A 22259-nucleotide genomic window follows, 5' to 3' on the forward strand; every position below is an offset into this window, starting at 1 on the left:
CTGTGTAAGTTAGCCGTAGCTGGCTAGCTAGCAAGCAAGGGATAAGAACGTTGCCAGCCAGTATGGTAATAGAACATTTAGAACTAACGACTGGGTCGTGTCCATACATACAGAACAAAAAGACTGAACAACTGGGTCGCGTCCATAGGTACAGAACAAAAAGACAAAAAAGACTGAACTGGGTCGCGTCTATGACAACCGAACCAATAGAACCATAGACAAGTCGACTTGACTATATCTTGTGGAAGGATGAAATAGTATGAATAATCTCATCAAAATAACGATTTTAACGAAAATATGTCAATCGTTATTTGAATATGTGGTAACCCGTTTTATAACAGTGATAATGCCCTCAAAGCCAATATTTATTTTATTTTTATTTTACTTAAATATACGCTAGCCTACATCATCATGGTAGTTAGTTACTGTCTCAGATGTAAAACTGTTAGAAGTAGCCTACCTTTATTTAACCAGGCAAGTGGCAGTTTCATGGGTACAAATTCGTTATTTTCAATGACACCTTATGTCACGTTATATCCGTGTTATGTATGCTTCAGAATAGGGTGGCAGAGTTCCATGTAGTCTTGACTCTAATACTTTTTTTGAACTTGCAACCTTCCGGTTACTAGTCCAACGCTCTAACGCTCTAACCACTAGGCTACCCTGCCGCCCCAATAGACCAATAGAGTCTTTATGCGAGGTGTTGAAGGCACCAAATTGTCTGTTCAAGCAGTTGGCATACCATTCCGACACTCATCGGTCCCAGAACAGAGGCAGTCAATCTCTCCTCAACTTTAAACCAGGAGAGATTGACATGCATGTCATTTGTATTTGTATTTATTATGGATCCCCAGCAGCTACTCCTCCTGGGGTCCAGTAAAATTATGGCAAAAAGAATTGCAAAACATTCAGACTGTGTGCCCTCAGGCCCCTACTCCACCTCTACCACATATATACCACATTTGTATAGTGCGTATGCTATCGTATGCGCATAGGTTTGTGTTGCTTCACAGTCTCCGCTGTTCCATAAGGTGTTTTTTAAATCTAATTTTACTGCTTGCATGAGTTACTTGATGTGGAATAGAATTCCATGTAGTCATGGCTCTATTTAGTACTGTGCACCTTCCATAGTCTGTTCCGGACTAGGGCTGGGCGGCATACCGTATTTTATGATATACCGGTATTGATGCAGGGACCGGTTTGGATTTTTTACTCTACCATCTATACCGGTATTTGAATGTTTGGTTTGTTAAATGTGATACACCATGTGTAATGTCAATTTTTAAAGTTTACTTTGCTACTTGAGTCATCTCTCTCTGCTCTTTCTCTCTGTGCCACTTTCCACACAGACCTAGCCACGCCCCCTGTCACTCAATGAGCGCATTTGATGTTTCTCAAAAGAAAACGCTACTTGAGTCATCTCTCTCTGCTCTTTCTCTCTGTGCCACTTTCCACACAGACCTAGCCACGCCCCCTGTCACTCAATGAGCGCATTTGATGTTTCTCAAAAGAAAACATGCAATGTAGCCAAAGCTTATAGGGTCCCCTAGGAAACACTTATGAACACTTTAGTTCCTACCCTGTCACGATAACGCCTCCCTGGCATTTTAATTCGTTGTCATCTCAAACACTGTTTTCAAAGTGCCCACTTTTATATTCTAACTATAGAATTAGAATAGTCATTCTATTTCCATGATTCCAACAGTTTTGCTCTAATTCGCAAGTCAAATCGCAATTGCAACATTTGGTTAAAATACGTCCTAGATTATTTGCCCATATCATGCAGCCCTACATGGCAGTGTGGAAATTATCTCAATTGAGCAGTGGTGTAAAGTACTTAAGTAAAAATACTTTCAAGTACTACTTAAGTTGTTTTTTTTGGCATCTCCTACTTTACAATTTTTTATTTTTGACAACTTTTACTTCACTACATTCCTAAAGAAAGTACTCATTTTGAATGCTTAGCAGGACAGGAAAATGGTCCAATTCACGCACTTGTCAAGAGAACATCCCTAGTCATCCCTACTGCCTCTAATCTGGAGGACTCAGTAAACACATGCTTTGTGTGTAAATTATGTCTGAGTGTTGGTGTGCCCCTGGCTATCCATAAATTTAAAAAATAACAAGAAAAGAAAATGGTGCCATCTGGTTTGCTTAATACAAGGAATTTGAAATTATTTAATAATTAAGTACATTTTATCAATTACATTTACTTTGATACTATAAGTATATTTAAAACCAAATACTTTTAGAGTTTTACTCTGGTATTTTACTGGGTGAATTTCACATTTACTTGCGTAATTTTCTATTAATTTTCTTTTACTCAAGTATGGCAATTGGGTATTTTTTTCCACCACTGCAATTGAGTGCAGGAAAGTTTGAAATTATAAAGTGCTGAAATTTGTTTTGGTTGTAGTTGAATTGAACAGTATAAAACAATCAGAATGGAGAAAGACTCATTGAAATCACTTATGTATGTGTTGCCACCCTAGGATCATTCACTACTCATAAATCTACTCATGTAGAACTTTAATTATTTAAAGACGAAAAATACCATTAAAACCTTCCGTTTTTTAAATGTAACTTTAAATACTGTGCTATATTTTGCCCATATGGCCCAGCCCTATTCTGGACTTGGGGACTGTGCAGAGACCTCTTGTGGCATGTCCTGTGGGGTATGCATGGGTGTCCAAGCTGTTTGCCAGTAGTTCAAACAGACAGCTCAGTGCATTCAACATGTCAATACCTCTCATAAATACATTTGCCCTCCTTGTACATCTATGTGCAATACATGCTGCTCTGTTCTGGACCAACTGCAATTTGCGTATGTTTTTCTTTGCTGGACATGACCACACAACTGGGCATTAGTCCAGGTGTGACAAAAATAGGACCTGTAGGACCTGTTTGGTTGATTGAGATGTCAAGAAAGCAGAGCAATGCCTTATCATGGACAGACTACTTCCTTTTTTCTACTTCCTTGTTCCACAGTAGGCCGTCATTGTAAATAATAATTTGTTCTTAATTGACTTGCCTAGATAAATAAAATAAATAAAAAAGGATTTCACCCAGCAGTTTAATCTTAACTTGCTCAATCGCCACATTATTCAATAATAGATCTAGATGAGGTTTAATTGGGTTGCGTGAGTAATCTGTCCCCAAAATGATGCTTTTAATTTTGGGGATATTTAGCAAATCATATGTATTTAGTTACTGTTTTTACATATACAGAAACCCAGCCTAAAACCCCAAACAGCAAGCAATGCAGTTTTAGAAGCATGGTGGCTAGGAAAAATGCCCTAGATATGCAGGAACCTAGGAAGAAACCTATAAAGGAACCAGGCTATGCAGGGTGGCCAGTCCTCTTCTGGCTGTGCCGGGTGGAGGCTGAGTGAGTACATGTCCATTAAGGCCAGATCGTTCTTCAAGATGTTCAAACTTCATAGATGTCCAGCAGGGTCAAATAATCACAGTGGTTGTAGAGGGTGCAACAGGTAAGCACCAAAAGGGAGTACATGTCAGTTGGCTTTTCATAGGTGAGCATTGAGGTTGAAACTGCAGGTGAGTGAGACAGACTTAAATTCACACCAGAGAATATCACCAGATAGGACATACTGACTCTAGCCCCCTCCGGTGCATAGATTCTGGAGGCTGAGCACCAGCCTATTGCTAGTTGCCCATTCTAAAACTGACTGGAGCTCTATGTTAAGGGTGTCATTTATTTGACTGTCGTAGCCGACGTGTATACTGCCGAGTCGTCACGCAGGCTTTATTCTTTGTTCTATTAGATGGGTATCTCTCAATCCATGAAAGGGCAGAGGATGTAAGTCCATAAGACCTACATTTCTCAGCAATAGGTTATGATCAATAATAGCAAAAACTACACTAAAGTCTAACAAAGTACCGCCTACAATCTTCTTAATATCTATTTATTTCAGCCAATCATGTCATTTGAGTCAGTGCTGAGCATGTTGACTGCCCTTCCTTATAAACATGCTGAAAATCCGTTGACAATTTTTCTGTAAAATTACATTGGTCAAACACCATTTTAAAAAAAAAAAAAAAAAATAAAAAAAAAAGATTGCTAAGCACCGGTAACAGGCTGGTTTTGCCTGGCTAGAGGGCACACACCGTTTTCTAAGCTTAAATTGAAGATGTCGCTATGTATTCCGCTACCAACCTCGGGCTTGTCCTTAATTCACCTCTTCCATACACTGAGGTATAACAAGAACTGGAGACTGCGTCCAATACGTTTGACTGCTGTTTTCAAGGTAATCCACTCATGTTTTCATATGCTGATTCATGGACCATTTATCGGGTTGCATCCGGTTTATACGGACCAACACCACATGCATATTAGCACTCAGCACAGGGAGCAGTGACGACATCATCACGTCATCCAAAAACACGAGACATTAGATAAATATAAAATGTTAATATCTTCGTCTGAGAGTGATGGGAACAAAAAATCTGCCTCGGTGACAATTATTTGAATAATTCAATGGATGTTTTGTGCGCAAAGGTGCTGACTAAAGTGTCTTATTAGGAATTTTCAAATCTGACTTCTCTTTGAGGCCGTCAATGGAAATGGTCTTTCTGGGCCGGGCATCAGTTAAATATCAGTACTGAAGCAAACTGTAGGAGCAGTAGAAACCATGCTTCTAGACCAGAACCCTGGCCCCTTAGCACCACACCAACTTTGTGGAACTCAAAACTACAGTGCTCGTCTTTCATTATTTGGCCCGAAATGCATGAATATGAAGGCTCAGACATTGGTCTTTCTAGGTATGGCTATTATATTATGATAACTACCTTCGATGGGTGTGGATACTGCTTTACAGCAGATTTCGGCAGCATTTGTAAAGATCTGGTCAATACACCCGGATGATTTAGTTCCTTTTCTGTTCGTAAATACCCTGGTAGGTTGACTGAAAACCGGAATCAAATTGCAGACATCTTGGAAGTTTCTCTTTGAGTGGATAGCTTGATGACAACCAGTCAATATTTAGGACACCCAGGAAATATACCTCTGTTGATATCACATACATTATTGAGGATTTTACACACATAGTCCAAATACTGACTTTTAGCACTTGGTGGTACAGTGCCTTGCGAAAGTATTCGGCCCCCTTGACCTTTTGCCACATTTCAGGCTTCAAACATAAAGATATAAAACTGTATTTTTTTGTGAAGAATCAACAACAAGTGGGACACAATCATGAAGTGGAACGACATTTATTGGATATTTCAAACTTTTTTAACAAAGCAAAAACTGAAAAATTGGGCGTGCAAAATTATTCAGCCCCTTTACTTTCAGTGCAGCAAACTCTCTCCAGAAGTTCAGGGAGGATCTCTGAATGATCCAATGTTGACCTAAATGACTAATGATGATAAATACAATCCACCTGTGTGTAATCAAGTCTCCGTATAAATGCACCTGCACTGTGATAGTCTCAGAGGTCCGTTAAAAGCGCAGAGAGCATCATGAAGAACAAGGAACACACCAGGCAGGTCCGAGATACTGTTGTGAAGAAGTTTAAAGCCGGATTTGGATACAAAAAGATTTCCCAAGCTTTAAACATCCCAAGGAGCACTGTGCAAGCGATAATATTGAAATGGAAGGAGTATCAGACCACTGCAAATCTACCAAGACCTGGCCGTCCCTCTAAACTTTCAGCTCATACAAGGAGAAGACTGATCAGAGATGCAGCCAAGAGGCCCATGATCACTCTGGATGAACTGCAGAGATCTACAGCTGAGGTGGGAGACTCTGTCCATAGGACAACAATCAGTCGTATATTGCACAAATCTGGCCTTTATGGAAGAGTGGCAAGAAGAAAGCCATTTCTTAAAGATATCCATAAAAAGTGTTGTTTAAAGTTTGCCACAAGCCACCTGGGAGACACACCAAACATGTGGAAGAAGGTGCTCTGGTCAGATGAAACCAAAATTGAACTTTTTGGCAACAATGCAAAACGTTATGTTTGGCGTAAAAGCAACACAGCTGAACACACCATCCCCACTGTCAAACATGGTGGTGGCAGCATCATGGTTTGGGCCTGCTTTTCTTCAGCAGGGACAGGGAAGATGGTTAGAATTGATGGGAAGATGGATGGAGCCAAATACAGGACCATTCTGGAAGAAAACCTGATGGAGTCTGCAAAAGACCTGAGACTGGGACGGAGATTTGTCTTCCAACAAGACAATGATCCAAAACATAAAGCAAAATCTACAATGGAATGGTTCAAAAATAAACATATCCAGGTGTTAGAATGGCCAAGTCAAAGTCCAGACCTGAATCCAATCGAGAATCTGTGGAAAGAACTGAAAACTGCTGTTCACAAATGCTCTCCATCCAACCTCACTGAGCTCGAGCTGTTTTGCAAGGAGGAATGGGAAAAAATTTCAGTCTCTCGATGTGCAAAACTGATAGAGACATACCCCAAGCGACTTACAGCTGTAATCGCAGCAAAAGGTGGCGCTACAAAGTATTAACTTAAGGGGGCTGAATAATTTTGCACGCCCAATTTTTCAGTTTTTGGTTTGTTAAAAAAGTTTGAAATATCCAATAAATGTCGTTCCACTTCATGATTGTGTCCCACTTGTTGTTGATTCTTCACAAAAAAATACAGTTTTATATCTTTATGTTTGAAGCCTGAAATGTGGCAAAAGGTCGCAAAGTTCAAGGGGGCCGAATACTTTCGCAAGGCACTGTATATAGCAATTTCCTATGTGAATAGGCTTTAGGTGAGGCCGATTAAAACCTGATATTACTTCCATATCATCTGACATGAGATCTCTGTTTATCATATAAATCCGTAAACATGGGCACCCTCATAGATATTATCCTGACCAACTTGCCCTCCAAATACACCTCTGCTCTTTTAAATCCAGGATCTCAGCGATCACTGCCTCATTGCCTGCATCCGCTATGGGTCCACGGTCAAACGACCACCCAACATCACTGTCAAACGCTCCCTAAAACACTTCTGCGAGCGGGCCTTTCTAATCGACCTGGCCAAGGTATCCTGGGAAAAGATTGACCTCATCCCGTCAGTCAAAGACGCCTGGTTGTTCTTTAAAAATAATTTCCTCATCTTTAAATAAGCATGCCCCTTTCAAAAATGTTAGAACTAAGAACAGATATAGCCCTTGGTTCACTCCAGACCTGACTGCCCTCGACCAGCACAAAAACATCCTGTGGCAGACTGCACTAGCATCGAATAGTCCCCGCGATATGCAACTTTTCAGGGAAGTCAGGACCCAATACACACAGTCAGTCAGGAACAGAAATGTGCAACCTGTAGAGTCCATGGAGAATAAGAGCACCTCCTCCCAGCTGCCCACTGCACTAAGGCTAGGTAACACTGTCACCACCGATAAATCCACAATAATTGAGAATTTCAATAAGTTTTTCTCCACGGCTGGCCATGCTTTCCTCCTGGCTACCCCGGCTAACGGCTCCTCACCTCCCATAGCTACTTGCCCAAGCCTCCCCAGCTTCTCCTTCACCCAAATCCATATAGCAGATGTTTTGAAAGAGCTGCAAAACCTGGACCGTACAAATCAGCTGGGCTAGACAATCTGGACCCTCTCTTTCTAAAATTATCCGCTGCCATTGTTACAACCCCTATTACCAGTCTGTTCAACCTCTCTTTCATATTGTCCGAGATCTCTAAAGATTGGAAAGCTGCCGCAGTCATCCCCCTCTTCCAAGGGGGTGACACTCTGGACCCAAACTGTTGAAGACCTATATCCATCCTGCCCAGCCTTTCAAAAGTCTTTGAAAGCCAAGTTAATAAACAGATCACTGACCATTTCGAATCCCACCGTAGCTTCTCCGCTGTGCAATCAGGTTTTCGAGCTGGTCACAGGTGCACCTCAGCCACGCTCAAGGTACTAAACGATATCATAACCTCCATCGATAAAAGACAGTACTGTGCAGCCGTCTTCATCGACCTTGCCAAGGCTTTCGACTCTGTCAATCACTGTATTCTTATTGGCAGACTCAACAGCCTTGGTTTCTCAGACTGCCTCGCCTGGTTCACCAACTTCTTCTCAGACAGAGTTCAGTGTGTCAAATCGGAGGGCTTGTTGTCCAGACGTCTGGCAGTCTCTATGTGGGTACCACAGGGTTCAATTCTCGGGCCGACTCTTTTCTCTGTATATATCGACGATGTTGCACTTGCTGCGGGTGATTTTCTGTTCCACCTCTACGCATACGACACCATTCTGTATACATCTAGCCCTTCATTGGACACTGTGTTAACTAACCTCCAAATGAGCTTCAATGCCATACAACACTCCTTTTGTGGCCTCCAACTGTTCTTAAACGCTAGTAAAACCAAATGCATGCTTTTCAACCGTTCGTTGCCTGCACCCGCCCGCCCGACTAGCATCACTACTCTGGACGGTTCTGACTTAGAATATGTGGACAACTACAAATACCTAGGTGTCTGGCCAGACTGTAAACTCTTCTTCAGACTCATATTAAACATCTTCAATCCAAAATTCAATCTAGAATCGGCTTCCTATTTTGCAACAAAGCCTCCTTCACTCACGCCGCCAAACATACCCTCGTAAAACTGACTATCCTACCGATCCTCGACTTTGGCAATGTCATTTACAAAATAGCTTCCAACACTCTACTCCGCAAACTGGATGCAGTCTATCACAATGCCACCCGTTTTGTCACCAAAGCCCCTTATACCACCCACCACTGCTACCTGTATGCTCTCGTCGGCTGGCCCTCGCTACATATTCGTCGCCAGACCCACTGGCTCCGGGTCATCTATAAGTCCTTGCTAGGTATAGCTCCGCCTTATCTCAGCTCGCTGGTCACGATAACAACACCCACCCGTAGCACACACTCCAGCAGGTATATCTCACTGGTCATCCCCAAAGCCAACACACCCTTTGGCCGCCTTTCCTTCCAGTTCTCTGCTGCCACTGACTGGAATGAATTGCAAAAATTGCTGAAGCTGGAGACTTCTATTTCCCTCACTAACTTTAAACATCATCTTTCTGGGCAGCTAACCGATCACTGCAGCTGTACATAGCCCATCTGTAAATAGCCCACCCAATCTACCTACCTCATCCCCATAGTTTTTATTTACTTTTCTGCTCTTTTGCACATCACTATCTGATCATCTATCACTCCAGTGTTAATTTGCTAAATTGTAATTACTTCGCTACTATGGCCTATTTATTGCCTTACATCCTCACGCCATTTGCACACACTATATAGACTTTCTTTTTTTTCCTATTGTGTTACTGTCTGTACGTTTATTTATTCCATGTGGTACTCTGTTGTTGTTTGTGTCGCACTGCTTTGCTTTATCTTGGCCAGGTCGCAGTTGTAAATGAGAACTTGTTCTCAACTAGCTTACCTGGTTAAATAAAGGTAAAATAAAAAATATGTTTATGCAGAGTCACTTTAACTATACATTCATGTACATACTACCTCAATTAGCTTGACTAACCGGTGCCTCCGCACGCACATTGGCTACCCAGACTATCTGCATTGTGTCCCGCCACCCGCCAACCCCTCTTTTACCTTACTGATACTCTCTGTTTATCATGTATGCATAGTCACTTTAACCATACTTACATGTACATACTACCTCAATTAGCCCGACTAACCGGTGCCTTGCTACTGTATATAGCCACTCTACTGTTATTTTTTAGCGTCTTTTTACTGTTTTATTTCTTCTGTTGTTCACCTAATACCTTTTTTTTTACTTAAAAAAATCGAACTGTTGGTAAGGGCCTGTAAGTAAGCATTTCACTGTAAGGTCTACTACACCTGTTGTATTTGGCGCACGTGACAAATTAACTTTAATTTGATCTTCTCTCAGCCTTAAAGGAATATATTTCTGGACATATATAGCAACACCTCCGCCATTTGCGTTCCTATATTTCCTGTTTATGCTAAAACCATGTATAGCTACTACTGCATCATCAAAGGAATTATCTAAGTGTGTTTCAGAGATGGCCAGACTATGAATGTTTTCTGATGTTGGTCATTTGTCCATTTCTGGAACCTTGTTTCTCAGGCTACAATATAAGCTATTTTGGGGTCTTTTCTAGGTTGCTTGTTTATACACGTTGCAGCGAGGAGTGCCGTTGTGTAGAAAGAGGTGGCTGCCTCGAAGATTTTTTTTGCGAAGGGCAACTAGGGCCTCCGTTGGCTCGGTGGTTTGAAATCGCGGAAATCCCGCTGTAAGGCGGTCCTCTATTGGGGACAGAGGGCACGGTCTGCCAGCTGAAGGAGGACCAGACTCAAGGTACCCTGATTAATCGGCAGGGCCGATTTAAAATGGTCATAACAATTGGTAATCAGCATTTTTGGTCACCGATTATGGCCGAAGACATTCCACGAGGAGATAAGATAAGTTGCTCATTAGTATTTAAACTTATCTTATAAAAAACAATCAATCTTCACATAATCACTAGTTAACTACACATGGTTGATGATATTACTAGTTTAACTAGCTTGTCCTGCGTTGCAAATAATCAATGCAGTGCCTGTTCATTTATCATCGAATCACAGCCTACTTCGCCAAACAGGTGATGATTTAGCAAGCACATTTGCAAAAAAAGCACTGTCGTTGCACTAATGTACCTAACCATGAACATCAATGCCTTTCATAAAGTCAATACACAGAAGTATATATTTTTTTACACCTGCATACTTAGTTAAAAGAAATTCATGTTAGCAGGCAATATTAGCAAGGGAAATGGTGTCACTTCTCTTGCGTTCTGTGCAAGCAGTGTCAGGGTATATGCAGCAGTTTGGCCGCCTCGCTCGTTGCGAACTGTGTGAAGACCATTTCTTCCTAACCAAGACCGTAATTAATTTGCAAAGAATAAACATTTTGTTTAGTTTCCGGATTTGACCATATTAATGATCATATTAATGATATTAATGATCAAAGGCTCATATTTCTGTGTTTTTATTATATTATAATTAAGTCTATGATTTGATATTTGATAGAGCAGTCTGACTGAGCGGTGGTGGGCAGCAGCAGGCTCATAAGCATTCATTCAAATTCATTTCCTGTGTTTGCCAGCAGCTCTTAGCAATGCTTGAAGCACAGCGCTGTTTATAACTTCAAGCCTATCAACTCCCGAGATCAGGCTGGCAATACTATAGTGCCTATAAAAACATCCAATAGTCAAAGGTATATGAAATACAAATGGTATAGAGAGAAATATTCCTCTTACTATAACCTAAAACTTCTTAACTGGGAATATTGAAGACTGTTAAAAGGAACCACCAGCTTTCATGTGTTCTCATGTTCTGAGCAAGAAACTTAAACGTTAGATTTTTTACATGGCAAATATTGCACTTTTACTTTCTTCTCCAGCAGTGTGTTTTTGCATTATTTAAACAAAATTGAACATGTTTAATTATTTATTTGAGGCTAAATGTATTTTATTGATGTATTATAATAAGTTAAAATAAGTGTTCATTCAGTATTGTTGTAATTGTCATTATTACAAATATATATATATATATATATATATATAAAAATCGTCCCATGTAATCGGTATCGGCTTTTTTTGGTCCTCCAATAATCGGTATCGGCGTTGAAAAGTCACAATCAGTTGACCTCTAGACCAGATTGGTGGACGTGGTTAGAGGGACTGATGTTGTCGCCCTGTTGTTTGATGTTGGAGATCACTTCCCTGGAATTAGTTTCTCCCCTTAACCCTTTGACACGTACCAACAAACGGGTGGGATCATTCTACAGTAGTCCCTGCCGTGTACGCTGTGATTAGAGTGCTTATTTAGAATGTCCAATTTCGATTGATTCAGCGTTTGATGCAACACTATTTTTTTCACAAACATTTTGCGCTAACATAGTCCTTACAAAGTTATGCCCTGAATGTTACCAGCTTATTTTTGGATGCAATGTTCAGATATTCACATACATTAGTCGTAGCGCTAACTGAGGAAAGATTGACATAACCTCAAGCAGTCATATTTAGGTCACTCTTTGCTGACAGAAACCACAAAATGAATTAGCTAATAGCAATTACTATTTACAATTCATCACATCACAGGTGAGCTCACCATTTTATCTAAATAATTGAGTAAAACACTTTCTAAATGTCAGAAGTAATCCGACGTTGTGTAGTTTGTGTGCGCCACCACATTAGTTTTTTTGCGTCAACCAAAGATCAGAAGAGGAGACAAGATGAGTTTGATCTGTTTTCAGTATGCATGTTGAAGGGTGTGTCTCATCTACGATCATTCACACTTCCAGAAGTTTACTCGAAAGATGAGTCAACCATTCCTTCCCTTCATTTTGATATAACATTTTTGCTTTGATTGACGTTCACGTGACACCCAGAATGCGTAGTATAATGTCAACAAACACGGCGCCACACATAGCTGACAAATAGCTTAGGATTAGCTCATTGCAATTGGTACAACCTTAAAGTATTTTGTATTGTCACCAGTACTTGAAAGCATGTGAATAAAACTGTAAATACATTATGCTACATACATAGATACTGTTTGCTACAGTAGAAACGACAACACAATATACCGAAAATAAGGCACTTACTTTGATAGGAACGCACACATGTGAAGTTATTATTTGTAAGGAAAACAACAATGAAGGCAATGCAAGTGCTAGCCAGAAAATGTGCCAGGAGGAAACATTTGTGCAAGGCTGTGCACATGTCTGCACACTTGATCTGTCAAAACACTGGGCAAGTGGGAGGACAGTGTGCAACACATCTCATCTGGAGGACACTTTGATCCAATAGCGGACAAGCATAAAGATGGTGGCCCCCATGTACTTACCACAAATGCCTCCATTTGCTAAGTTCGCTGTGTAATAGTGCTTTTCATTAACTTGTTTTTGTATGTATCTGCATTAGCACAGTAAATGTGATCCTTATTCTAGCTCCAAGAAAGCGGCAATTTGGAAAAACAAAAAAGTATATTGTGCTGATTCATTGGCATATTGAACCGTAGTTTAAAATCTTTGTAGGTAGTACTTAAACAATGAGGTCATATCTGAATTCCTCCATATTTATGCACCTTCGTCATTCTGATCAGAGTAGCCTTATTGTTTGATTTTGTGATTTTTTTTTTTGCGTGATTAAAAACATATAAAATTACTTACATCTAAAATCTGCTTGTCCTGCAATTCGTTTTACTTGCCCCGGACCCCTGAGCAGTGTAACGCCCTAACTCTGATGTGTCTACATGTGTCTTTCACATGCTGTGCGTGTGCATGTGAGTTTCATTCTCAGTGCCCACTGATGGGTTATGACATCTCCTCTAATGTAAATGGTGCATCCATTAACACGCCCTGATCAAAGTGCCAACCTCCAGGGTGCCTTATAACTGACACTCATACACTGATATTATATGGTCATGTATTATCAACTCGATATGGAAGCCACAACTTCTAAGGCACCCTGGTGTGGGTGTGTATGTTTTTTATCTGAAGACTTGCCTGGGAGGACTGGTGGGGTTCTTATCACAGAAAGTGTTTTTGCTAATGCGATAAGAGCAGAAAGTCTCTTGCTCCTTCTCTCTCGCTCTCTAATATTGAGCCAATAAATTTAATTAAAATTTAAATTCCCTCACCCTCCCTCTCACTCTGCTCAAGGGGCCTGAGGCCAGGGCGTCACCCAGAGGAGGATGACATAGTGCCTGAGCTGACCCGCCTAGTCTACCCCCGAGAGAGACCTGACTGGGATGAGACCATCAGCGCCATGGTGAGATGGAGACACACACACATTTACATACTACATAAACGCACACACAGAGACAAACACGTGCACACAAACCCATTACAACACGTGTGTGTGTGTGTGTGTGTATAATCAGCTCTGGAAAAAATTAAGATCACTGCAAAATTATCAGATTCTCTGGTTTTACTATTTATTGGTATGTGTTCTGGTAAGATGAAAATGTTTGTTTTAGAATCACAGATTATCCACCAAATTTCACAGTGGGGGTGAGACACTGTGGCTTGTAGGCTTCTCCAGGTCTCGCAACCACTGTGAAATTTGGTGGAGGATAGGTGATAATCTGGGGGTGCTTCAGCATGGCTGTAATCGGGTAGATTTGTCTTTGTGAAGGACGCATGAATCAAGCCACGTACAAGGTTGTCCTTGAAGAATACTTGCTTTCTTCTGCTCTGACAATGTTCCCCGACCCTGAGTGAGGATTGGTTTTTCCAGCAGGACAATGCTCCATGCCACACAGCCAGGTCAATCAAGGTGTGGATGGAGGACCACCAGATCAAGACCCTGTCACGGCCAGCCCAGTCTCCAGACCTGAACCCTATTGAAAAGCTCTGGAATGTGACCAAGAGGAAGATGGATGGTCACTAGCCATCAAACAAAGCTGAGCTGCTTGAATTTTTGTGCCAGGAGTGGCATATTCACCCAACATCAATGTGAAAGACTGGTGGAGAGCATACCAAGACACATGAAAGCTGTGAGGTCTGACAACACTGCACATTTTTGACCAGACCAAATAAATGCTCTAAATAACAATATTTTAATTTGCAATTTGGGAAAAATGTTGTCAGTAGTTTATAGAATGAAACAAAAATGTTCATTTTACCCAAACACAGACCTATAAATAGTAAAACCAGAGAAACGGATCATTTTGCTGTGTGTTTGGACACAGCTACTCATTCAAGGGTTTTTCTTTATTTTTACTATTTTCTACATTGTAGAATAGTAGTTAAGACATCACAACTATGAAATAGCACATATGGAATCATGTAGGAACCAAAAAAGTGTTAAACAAATCAAAATATATTTTAGATTCTTCAAAGTATCCACCCTTTGCCTTGATGACAACTTTGCACACTCTTGGCAGTCTCTCAACCAGCTGCATGAGACATTATTTTCCAAGAGTCTTGAAGGAGTTCCTGCATATGCTGAGCACTTGTTGGCTGCTCTTCCTTCACTCTGCGGACCAACTCATCCCAAACCATCTCAATTGGGTTGAGTTGGGGTGATTGTGGAGGCCAGGTCATCTGGTGCAGAACTCCATCACTCTCCTCCTTGGTCAAATAGCCCTTACACAGTCTGGAGGTGTGTTTGGGTTCATTTTTCTGTTGAAAAACAAATGATAGGCCCAATAGGGCAAAACAGATGGGATGGTGTTTTGCTGCAGAATGCTGGGTTAGCCATGCTGGTTAACTGCGCCTTGAATTCTAAATAAATCACTGACAGTGTCATCAGCAAAGCACCATCACACCACCACCTCCATGCTTCACAGTGGGAACCACACATGTGGAGATAATCCGTTCACCTACTCTGCGTCTCACAAAGACATGGCGGTTGGAACCAAAATTCTCAATTTTGGACTCATCAGACCAAAGAAAATGTTTGTTGTTCTAATGTCCATGCTCTTCACAGATGAAAGCAGGTTCACACTGAGCACGTGACAGACGTGACAGAGTCTGGAGACGCCGTGGAGAATGTTCTGCTGCCTGCAACATCCTCTAGCATAACCGGTTTGGCGGTGGGTCAGTCATGGTGTGGGGTGGCATTTCTTTGGGGGGCCGCACAGCCCTCCATGTGCTCGCCAGAGGTAGCCTGACTGCCATTAGGTACCGAGATGAGATCCTCAGACCCCTTGTGAGACCATATGCTGGTGCGGTTGGCCCTGGGTTCCTCCTAATGCAAGACAATGCTAGACCTCATGTGGCTGGAGTGTGTCAGCAGTTCCTGCAAGAGGAAGGCATTGATGCTATGGACTGGCCCGCCCGTTCCCCAGACATGAATCCAATTGAGCACATCTGGGACATCATGTCTCGCTCCATCCACCACCACAGACTGTCCAGGAGTTGGCGGATGCTTTAGTCCAGGTCTGGGAGGAGATCCCTCAGGAGACCATCCGCCACCTCATCAGGAGCATGCCCAGGCATTGTAGGGAGGTCATACAGGCACGTGGAGGCCACACACACTACTGAGCCTCATTTTGACTTGTTTTAAGCCTGTAGTGTGGTTTTCCACTTTAATTTTGAGTGTGACTCCAAATCCAGACCTCCATGGGTTGATAAATTTGATTTCCATTTATAATTTTCATGTGATTTTGTTGTCAGCACATTCAACTATGTAAAGAAAAAAGTATTTAATAAGAATATTTCATTCATTCAGATCTAGGATATGTTATTTTAGTGTTCCCTTTATTTTTTTGAGCAGTAATATATATATATATATGCACACAGTGCTTTTGGAAAGTATTCAGACCCCTTGTCTTTTTCCCCATTTCCTTACGTAACAGCCTTGTTCAAAAATGTATTACATCCCCCTCTCAATCTACACACAATATCCAATAATGACAAAGCAAAAAAGGGTTTTTAGAAATTTTTGCAAAGTTATATAAAAAAAAGCTGAAATATTACATTTACATAAGTATTCAGACCCTTTACTCAGTACTTTGTTGAAGCACCTTTAGCAGCGATTGGGTATGACGCTACAAGCTTGGCACACCTGTAATTGGGGAGTTTCTCCCATTCTTCTCTGCAGATCATCTTAAACTCTGTCAGGTTGGATGGGGAGCATTGCTGCACATCTATTTTCAGGTCTCTCCTGAGATGTTTGATTGGGATCAAGTCCGGGCTCTGGCTGGGCCACTCAAGGACATTCAGAGACTTGTCCCGAAGACACTCCTGCGTTGTGTTGGCTGTGTGCTTAAGGTCGTTGACCTGTTGGAAGGTGAACCTTCTCCCCAGTCTAATGTCCTGAGCGCTCTGGAGCAGGTTTTCAACAAGGATCTCTCTGTACTTTGCTCCGTTCATCTTTCCCTTGATTCTGACTAGGGATGAAACAGTTAACGTTTTCACGATAAACCACATCAAAATTCCTGACGGTTTGTATTACCGTTTCAATTTGTAATTATTAAAACCGTGTTTGATTACCGCGGTTTGAAAAACTCACGGTAAATACTGTCCAGTATCAACCAAAGTTAGCAACAGTCTGACGGAGACGCAGCATGGGTTTTGTTTTGTGTGAAAACACTTCTAAGATGACCAAATCTGAAGTGTGGTCATATTTTTGTTTTACAAGAGTGCTGAGAGAAACTTAATCAAAGATGGTCACCCTGTTTACAGAACATGCACAAAAAACGCTACGAAAGGGGACATCACTTGAGTCGTCTTCGTGACCACCACTTTATAGCGAGTGCAAGGTAAGTTAACTTTTAGCTCAATGCATGATGCGGGGACTTCGGAATGGGGGGAAATGTAATGGTTTGTCTGTCTAACTTGCTAATAGCTTGTCAATGATGTGAACTGAAGCTTGCAGTGTTACCTACTCTTGTAAAAACACTACACATTGTTCTGCTGCTGTATGCGTTGTGTGTCTGCAGACTCTATTCGCCCATTGATAGGCTGGACAATAGAACAAGTCAAATTCACCCAAGGCTGAAAAACAGCAAAATACCATTGGCTAAGCTGGAACACTAGCGCAATCCCGTAGCAAATGAATGGAATCAAACGTTCGCTGAGCCTTCCATTTCGTCTAAATGGCACAAAAAAATGTATCCCTTTTTTTACCACTACAATCTGTTAGTCGGACGAAGCTGGCGAAAAAATCCCAACTTGTGTAGAAAGTTACATCCGCACCTTGATGGTGTCAACTGTGCTTATGTCTGCGTAATGAGAAAGTACGGAAAACATGAAAACTTCTGACTATTTCTGGTCTAGTGATCAATGACAAACGAGCTTGCTGCCCAGACTTACATAATTACAAAGAGGAGATTCTCCTGATTTTTAAAATTATGCCCGACTTGAATATACACATTGTGAAATATTTTGCGAAATAGACCGGCATGCCTCTCCATAGGAAACAATGGGGTGAGCTCAGCGTTCAAAGGGCAAAAAGTATTTTGGTCCAATCATTTGATGACAACCAAAATCGCTGCCCAGACTTACATAATTATAAAGAGTAGATTATAATGATTAAAATGCCGTCCGACTTGAAAAAATCAAAACATACATATTGGAGATATTTGACGAAATAGACAGACATGCCTATATTCCCCCAAAGGAAACAATGGGACGGCCTCAGAGTTCCATGAGTCATTTTTGTTGTTTACATTTGAACTATAAACAACGTGAGCAGGTCTCATTGCCAACAATAACGAAGCAGGCATTGCAACGTAGAACAATAAGCTGGCAATAGAACTTTCAGAAGGCGAGTTGGTGCCATGGTGCTCAATAGAACTAATAGGAGCTGATAGGTTGAAAAATGCCCTAAAATAAGGCCTATTTTTTTTTTTCCGCGATTACTTCAAAACGACGGCAAGCAGCTGGGGAATATGGTCATATTTTGAAACTGGGCAGATGCAATGAACTAGTTTTTATCAGAAAAAAGTTCTTAAAAATGTAATGTATCCAGCCTACCATTGCACACGATAACATGTTATGTAGTTTAGTCACTCAACCAACATATTTTGTTCATTTAAAATCCGGCAGTCAACTTGCTTGTAAAAGTGTTCCAACCGGCGAAACACTATAGACTCCTATACATTTATGTCAATTGTTGGGCTCATTGCAATTACTATCACTGTCTTATTATGACTCATTTGTATTTATGTAAATTGTGCATGGGGTCATTGCATATAATCAAATGCAACACAGAATATAGACTGTGAGTGAGTGAATGATGATAATATTTTTTAATGTAACACCGCCAATACATTTGCTATTCCCTTGTTTACAGAGTGGGTGTGCAGCAGGCAAACCCAGTGATGCTATTGGTCCCTCATCTACAGTTGTGACAGACACTCGAGCAAGCATTTAAAAAGACAGGCTGCTTATGCACCCACATCAAAAAAAGCTCAAGACCTCATGGCAGCCCTTTCATATAACATTGCAAAGGACATAATGCCATTTCAAATTGTTGAGAGTCCTGGCTTTCTGAGGCTGATGAAGGTTGCCATGCCTCACTACAAAGTGCCATCACAAACATTATTTTCCAAGACTGAAATCCCAAACCTGTACAACCAGGTTAAAGCTTATGTTGGAAAATGTTTGGTTCAAGGTACATGGTTTGCTGCAACTACTGACCTCTGGACCAGTGAAAGCGTGGGTGGTCAACCATACATCAGCTTCACTATCCATTACCTCACCCCAGACTGGCAACTGGAATCAAACTGCCTGGAAACTGTTCTTCCCAGAAGATCACTCGGCTCACAACATCAGAGAGTTTGAGAATATGCTGGAAGAGTGGGGATCAACGAGAAAGACCTGGTCTGCATAACAGACAACGCAACCAACATGATCAAGGCGTTTGAAAAGTTCCCAGATCTGTGGCTTGGATGCTTTGGCCATAATTTGAACCTGGCCATCTCAAAGGCTCTGAAAATTCAGAGAGTTGACACAGCAGTCAAGGTCTGCCGTCATCTGGTCCAAGGCTTCTCACGGAACATGCCACAGAAGGCTCTGATCCATGATGTTGTGACCCAATGGGGATCGACACAAGATCCTTGAGAGTTTCCTTAGCCAACAGCAGCCAGTCTGTGTGACACTGGCTGGAGAAAGAGGATCATGGCATCTGATGCCGACATAAGTGTCATGGAGCAACTGTGCCAGCTCCTTGTACCTCTAAGCAAGTTTACAGATGTACTTGCCTCAGAGACACAAGTGACACTGTCAGCCATCAAGCCTGTCCTGGAACACAACACCTGTGATGTTCAGGTGGATAAGGATACAGAGCCATCCCTGACCAAGGGGATGAAAAGGGTAATGAGAGAAGACCTTATCAACAGATACACAGAGAAGGCAAAGAGTCATGCACATGGCTTGTTTCATTGACCCCTGCTTTAAAATGAGCTTTTCAGATGAGCTTGAGGCTGCAAAAGTTGACATAAAATGTTCATACTGTTTCTTCTCTAATCCTGACTAGTCTCCCAGTCTCTGCCGCTGAAAAACATCCCCACAGCATGATGCTTCCACCACCATGCTTCACCGTAGGGATGGTGCCAGGTTTCTCCCAGATGTGATGCTTGACCAAAGAGTGCAACTTGGTTTCATTAGACCCAGAGAATCTTGTTTCTCATGGTCTGAGAGTCCTTTAGGTGCCTTTTTGGCAAACTCCAAGTGGGCTGTCATGTGCCTTTTACTGAGGTGTGGCTTCCGTCTGGCCACTCTATCTTAAAGGCCTGATTGGTGGAGTGCTGCAGAGATGGTTGTCCTTCTGGAAGATTCTCCCATCTCCACAGAGGAATTCTGGCGCTCCTTCATAGTGACCATCGGGTTCTTGGTCACCTGCCTGACCAAGGCCCTTCTCCCCGATTGCTCAGTTTGGCCCGGGCGGTGTCTTGGTGGTTCCAGACTTCTTCCATTTAAGAAGGATGGAGGCTACTGTGTTCTTGGGGACCTTCAATGCTGCATACATTTTTTTGGTGTCCTTCCCCAGATCTGTGCCTTGACACAATCTTGTCTCGGAGCTCTCGGACAATTCCTTTGACCTCATGGTTTGGTTTTTGCTCTGACGTGCACTGTCAACCGTGGGATTTTAAATAGACAGGTGTGTGCCTTTCCAAATCATGTCCAATCATTGACATTTTGAAAATTAAAAGAGAGCCTCGCACTCTAGGAGCTCAGATGCAATCATTTAAATGCCAACGTTTCGACAGCCAAGCTGTCTTCATCAGGGTTTAATAATAATAAATAATAATTATACCCTGATGAAGACAGCTTGGCTGTTGAAACGTTGGTAATTAAATTATTGCATCTGAGCTCCTAGAGTGTGCGGCCTCTCTTTTATTTTCAAGTTTTCTACTCCGCTAGCCAGCACCTCGTCTTAATAGGTGTGCGTTTCTTTTTCTTTTTCTTCTAAATCATTGAAATATACCACAAGTGGACTCCAATAAAGTTGTAGAAACATCTCAAGGATGATCAATGGAAACAGGATGCACCTGAGCTCAATTTCGAGTCTCATAGCAAAGGGTCTGAATACTTATGTAAATACGTTTTTTTTAAATATATACATTTGCAAAAAATGGTAAAATACTGTTAACGCGTTGACATTATGGGGTGTTGTGTGTAGATTGAGGAGGAATAATATTGATTTAATCAATTTTAAAATAAGGCTGTAACGTAAGACAATGTGGAAAAGGTAAAGGGGTCTGAATACTTCCGATTGCACTGTATGCACATACAGTATATAGCTTCCATGACACACACACACAACGCATCAATACATCCTAGCTTAGAGCGATCCCAACAATATCAACGCTAATCAAACATTAACCTCTTAAATAACAAGGCTCCCCCTTTTTTTGGTGTATCAACTATAACAATCAGACATCAGTGAGTTCAACAATGAACAAGAACCTGAAAGACGAACAAAACCAGAAAAATGAGTTATGACAGCATAAAAGAACGTGACAATGACACTTATTCAGAAAATAATAATGTGTTATAATATTGGACCGTAGACAAGCTCTTCTTATTATTTAGTCATTTCAAAGGCTCGTTGACTCTGGAAAGTCTTATCTCAGTCTCCTTAAATTAACTGTCTTAACTGTTAGGGAAATGTCATTATATGAAACTGAAATGCTGGAACAACATCCAGTCTTGGCTCCCATTCATGAAATTATGATTTTGTCTCTCTTGTACATCATGTAAAGTAACTTTAAATGTAGTGGGGATGTATCAGCACTTAATATCATGTACATTAATTATATATGTTGGCTAAACTTAAGAAGAATTGTAATGAAGACATTGTATTGTTTAAACCAACCACTTAAATCAGATTTATTCAATATTAATCTAATTATTATTATATTAATAAATTAATGTAATCCTTGTCATATTCAAACACTCCATTTTTTTGTGTAATTATCTCAATGTATAATATACCAAAGTCTCCATTAATCATATGGTACCTAAACTCATTCAGTTATTTCAACACCATCCAAGCCCAGCTTATTTTTTCTCTCCAGCTGAGCTGCATTCAGCAGCATCAGTGGTGCTATCTGAAATGGGGCTGTCTCCATGGTAACATGACATGTCCCCCCACCACTCGCAATTTGGAACCACAAAAATTTGATACAGTGGAGAAGACACACTGGGTCCCTAATGGCGCCATATTCCCTATATAGTGCTCTACTTTTGACGAACCCTATGGGCCCTGGTCAAAAGTAGTACACTACAAAGAGAATGGGGTGAACTTTCATCTCGTTCCAGCTAATTAATATTGATCACTTTTGAAACATTAAAGGCGTGGCATGTCTGCTGTTTGTTAGATGTTTTATTATG

The 22259-nt window shown here is 41.2% G+C and overlaps 1 protein-coding gene across 1 annotated transcript in view; it reads left to right on the forward strand.

The window, feature by feature from the left end:
• The first annotated feature begins 19541 nt into the window (after positions 1-19541).
• LOC139419193 (rho GTPase-activating protein 32-like) overlaps positions 19542-22259 on the forward strand; it is a 105603-nt gene continuing 102885 nt past the window's right edge. The window contains exon 1 of the mRNA XM_071169186.1: positions 19542-19736. Within this exon, the coding sequence (XP_071025287.1) occupies positions 19542-19736 (195 nt within the window). The remainder of the gene's footprint in view (positions 19737-22259) is intronic.

This window comes from Oncorhynchus clarkii, chromosome 10 (genome assembly GCF_045791955.1).
Source record: "Oncorhynchus clarkii lewisi isolate Uvic-CL-2024 chromosome 10, UVic_Ocla_1.0, whole genome shotgun sequence".
NCBI lineage: Eukaryota > Metazoa > Chordata > Actinopteri > Salmoniformes > Salmonidae > Oncorhynchus > Oncorhynchus clarkii.